We start from the raw sequence: 6,304 nt of genomic DNA on the forward strand, positions 1-6,304 counted from the left end.
AATTTATACATAAACATTACTATAACTTATAATAAACTTTATTTATATGATTACACTTAATAAGTTTATTAGCTATCACCTTATATTTTATAACATATTGTTTATAATTAATTATTATTTATACAAACTTTGATATAAAATATTATAACATATAAATTATATAATTAATTTCATATATATATATATATAATTATGGATGAAGTTTATAAGTTTTAATATTATAATATGTAAAAAAAATGATAAAATTTTGGTCAATTAGTCCAAAATCGTCAAAATCGAACCAACTAAACCAATTATATATTTGATCGGTTTGATATTTCTTTATATTTGGTTGGTTTTGGTTGATTCATTAAAAATGATTGGTCCATTTGATCCTTAAGTATAGTGGACCAAACTATCCAATTCACCCATTTGCTCACCCCTAGATTGAGACAAAAGATTTCCACAATGTGTTAATTGAGAAAAAGAAATCATAATGTGTCCTATGAGAAAAGTTGAAATCACAAAAAAGTGTTGGTCAAATTTACTCAAATATTAAATATTATGAAAAATATTCAAATGTAAGACAAACATATAAAAATTAAAAATATTTTTCTTAACCTTGGTGTCAAATAAAAATGAATAGTTGATTTAAAAGTACAGAGAGTGTAATTCAAATCTAAAAAGTATTTAATTTAAAATTTACCCTTTTTTCCATTTGAGCTTTAGAATAGGTGACCAGAGTTCCAAAGTATTTTAATCTTCAACTTAAATTTGAATTGTTAATTTGTTTAAAATGACAGTATCAATGAAGATAAGGGTTGGATTGACCGGTGTTTATAAACAGTTGTTAAAGTTAATTAAACTTTTATTTAAATTTTTTTCAATTTAAAGCATTATCCTCACCAAATTAAAAAAAAGATAATATATTTAATTATAAAAAATTATTCTATAAATATTACCTTACTAGTAACCCTTAACGGACCATTTTAGATTTTACAATAAACAGAATTGTTTTGTGAAAAAAAAATCCTCAAAATAAATATGAATTAGGAAAGGGGGCCATTCATCTCAACCAAGAAGAAGAAGCGAATAAAGTAGCCACCACAAAAAAAAATTATTAATAATTGAACTCCAAGTTAAGGAAAGTCCCTAATGAAATCAAATAACAAATGTCGTTGCAGGTGAAATCGACTACTACCAACAATATTTGTCAGCAATAAATTTAATAATGGCAAACAAACATAAATTAAGGAAAAGGGTAATAGCGTAAATAGGGAAAAATAATGGTCAGAAAATTGGAAACTTGAAAAATAGCGAGAGGCGGGAGGAACAGGTGTACACTATAAAAATGAGTCGCTGGAAGCCAATTCTCTACCACGCACGAAACCGCTGGCCCTAACTACTCTCTCTCTCTCTCTCTCTCCAAAAACTAAAAAGAAAAGTTTTTTTACTTTTTTTTTCGTTTTTTTCTTAATTTCGTTACTTTTGAAATTCGAAACAGGATTTCAGAAAAATATAAAACTCTTCAAAAAGCCAGAAAGAAAGCGAAGACGAGAGAAAGGAAAAAGTAGTGCTAGATCGCAAGCCCTAGAAGTAGCGAGAAGGGTTTGTAGATCCTAAATAACGCAATAGCTTCTACTCTTTGCATTGTTCTCGAGAAAATTTTCCCTCATTGATTCGTCTGGTTTTTTTTTGGTTGAGGTACGGACGTGGAGGTTTTCGCTGTTTTTATTTGTTTTTTCCTTTCATTTTCCGTTCGATCTGCGTTTTCTGGTTGAAATGTTGCTGCTCTGTTGGTTTCTGAGAAAGGAAAGGAAATTTTGGATGTCGCTTTTGTTTTATGTTGTGTAGGTTTTGAGTGACGGTGGCGGCCATGGGAGATCTAATATTTTCTCTCATTTTCCCAGCAACCAAATGCAGCTCAAAAACTTTTAATTTTTTCCGTCGTCTATTTGTCGTCGCCATTTCTGTGTTCTGTCGTGTTGATTATAATTTTCTCATGAAATGGAGAATCCAAAAGATTATTGAGAAAATGTTCCGTTTCGAACTGTAACGGATAGGAAAGCTGATACGTGTTTATTAATTGTTTACTATTTCTCTGTCCTATATTTTTTTGGCTTTTTGTTGTTCAAACTTTTTACAGCTGAGATCTGCTTTGTTATTTTTGTTTTTAGAGATTCTGCTTTCGTTTTACGACGTACTTTCCTCATCGCTGATTAAGATTTTTTAGAAGTTAGAACCATAATAGTTTCCTTTGAGCATCTCGCAAATCCTTTTTTTTTTTCCTCTTTGTCGCCTAATTTTTAGAAATGAAGAACTTCTTTGATTTTTTTTTAAATAATTCTGTTCCTCTGTTCTTTGGTTAGATTCTGGAGAAAACTAAATATGATGCTGCATGTTAAAAAAAATGAGAAACTTTTTACCATTTTAGAATTTCCCTTTTTGTTTTTGGAAAAAAAGCTGGAACTTGCTTTAAAAATATTGAAATTGGTGATCTTCTTTTCAGCCAAAATTTGAGAATTTTGTGATTATATGAATTGTTAACGCGTGATGTTCTGATTCTTTACAATATGTGATACAGTTGGAGGATGCAGCAGTTGCTTCTTTAAAAAGCTTACACTTTGCAGAAGAGGGAATTTAACGGAACATTGCTGTGTTAGCGGATAATTGAGGTTTTTAAATTTTCAAAATCATGGTTGCTACTGCTGCATCATCTGCATTCTTTCCGGTCACTTCATCCCCGGACTCCTCTGACTCAAAAAACAAGAAGCTTGGAAGTGGATCTACTAACCTTGGAGGTATCAAGTCGAAACCATCTACTCCTTCTGGAATTTTGCAAGTCAAGGCAAATGCTCAAGCTCCTCCAAAAATAAATGGTACCACGGTCGTGACAACTCCAGTGGAAAGTTTCAAGAATGAGGACACTGCTAGTTCCCCTCCTCCCAGGACATTTATAAACCAGTTACCTGATTGGAGCATGCTTCTTGCTGCTATCACGACAATTTTCTTGGCTGCTGAGAAGCAGTGGATGATGCTTGATTGGAAACCCAGGCGGCCTGACATGCTCATTGATCCATTTGGTATAGGGAGGATTGTTCAGGATGGTCTTGTTTTCCGCCAGAATTTCTCTATAAGGTCTTACGAGATAGGTGCTGATCGGACAGCATCCATAGAGACGCTAATGAATCATTTACAGGTTGGTTATAGTTATAAGGCTGGAATGTTGAGCAACTTATGTTGGGAACTAAAAATTTATATTTACTCATTTTTTATGTAGATGTATTGCATAAGCTTGGCTTTTCAATTAATATTTCTCTTTTTGGCAGGAAACGGCTATTAATCATTGTAGAAGCGCTGGACTGCTTGGAGAAGGTTTTGGTTCAACCCCTGAGATGTGCAAGAAAAACCTAATATGGGTAGTCACTCGCATGCAAGTTGTGGTTGATCGCTATCCTACATGGTAAGTCATAGGTTTTTGCTCATGATTTGCTCTTATAGCATCAATTCATGACAAGCCACTTTTGCTCTACCCATGTTGTTGTGGTTTATATACATATGATGTTATGTTGATACAGTACATTATGTGAGGCATATGTTGTGCTGCTAACTATTTTAGTTCTTGCATTCCACTGGCTAGATTTTTTTTTTCTTTTGGCTAGGAAGATATAGAAACAGGCTATGGATCAGTTTAACCTCTAACTTTGAACTCTTGTGGCCTGATCTGTTTCTTAGGCAAATGATCTTATATCACATCTCATGCACTCATAGTTTTGTTCTGTTAAAACATGGATCTATTTTCTTACTTTAGGTAAAAGGTGAGTTATTGGTATTGGTATAAACAATTGGCAAGTTATTGGTGTAAGCAATTCAATTAATATTGGCTGGATTATTTTGTCAGTTGACTGGTGATAGCTTGTGACAGAAGCTGGGATTATATATTGAAGCAAATTATGACCATGCAGGGGCAAGGCTATTTGTCTGTTCACTTTATAAACATGGCCTCTTCTGTGGTTTACTTAGGCATTAGGCAGGTTTTAATGTTGAATATAATAAATATTACAAGGGTTTTTGCATTTTTACTCTCTTTGATGGATGCCTACTAGCCTTATGAGGGTGAAGGTTTTGGAAACCATTAAGATATATTGTAGATCACTTATTTATAAGATTTGGAAGCAATGGGGCTCAAAATATTTCTTGTGGATCACATATTTATAAAATTTGAATGAATGAATTTTAAGGAGAGTCATTGCTTTTGGTATATCATAAAATTTAGTGATTCTGCATGTATTAGGATTACTATGAAAGTTGATATTGTTGAACATTGAACTCATTTATCTCTGTCTTGCAGGGGTGATGTTGTTCAAGTAGACACTTGGGCCAGTGCATCGGGAAAGAATGGTATGCGACGGGATTGGCTTGTCAGTGATAGTAAAACTGGTGAAATTTTAACAAGAGCCTCAAGGTAGGGCATCATTTACAGAAGTTGCTTCTTGTGCTTATGGGTGATTTTTACTCTTAGCTTTAAACAAACGAATGGATCATCTTTTATTTTTGAATCAAAACTAGCTTTTCCAAATGCCAAATATCACAGTATTATGCAGCTAATATAACATTATACTCTCCAGTCACTGACTTTATCCCTAGAACAACTGAATGAATGGGTCATCTTTGACATCAGTCTGGAAAGGATCACATTTATTCTTACTATTTTACAACATGATCTGATATTTTGCCATGTGTCTTGTTCTTCTCACAATTAAAAAAAATGTGAGTAGCCACGGTCAGAATTTATTGTCTCTAAAATATTTCAAAATTTTGTTTTGCAAGCATTTTTAATGTTTTCAATTGATCTTTGAGTCTTTGTTTTGGTTTTCTAGACAACAAAGTGTAACTGTTCTTTTCCTCTGTGAGCTTGTACATTATTAAATGGTGTTTCAGGAGTAACTTATCTGGGTTCCCTTTGTTCTGATTTTGCTTGGTGACCTGCAGTGTATGGGTGATGATGAATAAGCTTACTAGAAGGTTATCTAAAATTCCAGAAGAGGTCCGAGGAGAAATAGAACCTTATTTTATGAATTCTGATCCTGTTGTGGCTGAGGATAGTAGGAAATTAGTGAAACTTGATGACAGCACAGCAGATTATGTCCGTAAAGGTTTAACTGTAAGCCCCTGCTTCCCCCTCTCTCTTCTTCAGCGTAGTCATGGCTATGGGCACCTATAATTGTCTTGCTATTCATTTGTTGCATTCTTGTTTGAAGTGTATTTTAACTTTGCAGCCCAGATGGGGTGATTTGGATGTCAACCAGCATGTCAATAATGTGAAGTACATTGGCTGGATCCTTGAGGTAGAATCTTTCCCGCTACATTTCAATGATTTTCTTTTGAACTTCCCCTCCTCCCCCTTTAACTCTTCTCCCCCCATGACTAACAAATGAACCAAAATTGTAACCATTTTATCTCATATATTGGACCTGTGGTGCTCAGCAAGAAGTTGCTAGGGGGGCCCTTGAAAATTCTTACCTGACTAGAATTAGCTATTTGTCCTGGCTGGAAGCATAGAAATCAGTTGTGGTTGTTTTCAAATCACATTTGTCTTCCAGCCAAAAATAAAAAATCTTATTTACTTTAACATTCCATAGAAGTATTTAAGTTTCTGTTATCTATGAAAATGAATTGTGTGCCTACATTTTCACTTGGCTGATACTGATCACCAATGCCCCAACTTTGATAGAAGCTTTTTTGGAGCCAAGGGCCTCCAAGTTGAGTAGAGGAAACTAATGAGAAACTGCAATTTAGGAACTCAGTGCTTGGAATCTGATTTAGGATGCACTTCTTCCTGTGATTTTACCAATTATCTCATTCATGCATTTGGAAGTTTCATGCATCTAACTGGAAGGTAATACTGGCTGCAGAGTGCTCCACTGCCAATCTTGGAGACTCACGAGCTTTCTTCAATGACACTGGAATATAGGAGGGAGTGTGGGAGAGACGGTGTGCTGCAGTCCCTAACTGCTGTCTCTGACTCTGGTGTGGGCAACTTGGTGAACTTTGGTGAAATCGAGTGCCAGCACTTGCTCCGACTCGAGGATGGGTCTGAGATTGTGAGAGGGAGGACTGAGTGGAGGCCGAAGTATGCGAAAAGTTTTGGTAATGTGGGCCAACTTCCTGCTGAAAGTGCATAGAATTCAACTTCTGAAGCTTATAAAAAAAAGAATTCAACTTCTGAGTTGTGGCTGGAGGGGCAGTAGTCTCGTTGCTGTGTGTCACAATGCTTGTGTAGATCTATCATGTTCTTTGGATTTATATATGTTTCTTCTTTATA

General features: G+C 34.7%; 1 protein-coding gene across 1 annotated transcript; it reads left to right on the forward strand.

Moving 5' to 3' along the window:
* LOC18588657 (palmitoyl-acyl carrier protein thioesterase, chloroplastic) lies at nucleotides 1,364-6,304 on the forward strand. Its single transcript, XM_007013216.2, has 7 exons — nucleotides 1,364-1,683; nucleotides 2,564-3,178; nucleotides 3,309-3,442; nucleotides 4,331-4,444; nucleotides 4,972-5,143; nucleotides 5,259-5,327; nucleotides 5,895-6,304. The coding sequence occupies exons 2-7, from the start codon at nucleotides 2,675-2,677 to the stop codon at nucleotides 6,162-6,164; spliced, it is 1,263 nt and encodes a 420-aa protein (XP_007013278.2). The 5' UTR covers nucleotides 1,364-1,683; nucleotides 2,564-2,674; the 3' UTR covers nucleotides 6,165-6,304.

The sequence above is a fragment of the Theobroma cacao genome, chromosome 9 (assembly GCF_000208745.1).
Source record: "Theobroma cacao cultivar B97-61/B2 chromosome 9, Criollo_cocoa_genome_V2, whole genome shotgun sequence".
In the NCBI taxonomy this organism is placed as follows: domain Eukaryota; kingdom Viridiplantae; phylum Streptophyta; class Magnoliopsida; order Malvales; family Malvaceae; genus Theobroma; species Theobroma cacao.

Excerpts from the sequence above, each read along its gene's own strand:
- LOC18588657 (XM_007013216.2), top strand. The coding sequence starts at position 2,675 with ATGGTTGCTACTGCTGCATCATCTGCATTCTTTCCGGTCACTTCATCC. Across the intron at positions 3,179-3,308 it reads CGCTAATGAATCATTTACAG|GAAACGGCTATTAATCATTG; the intron begins GTTGGTTATAGT and ends TCTTTTTGGCAG. Across the intron at positions 4,445-4,971 it reads ATTTTAACAAGAGCCTCAAG|TGTATGGGTGATGATGAATA; the intron begins GTAGGGCATCAT and ends GGTGACCTGCAG.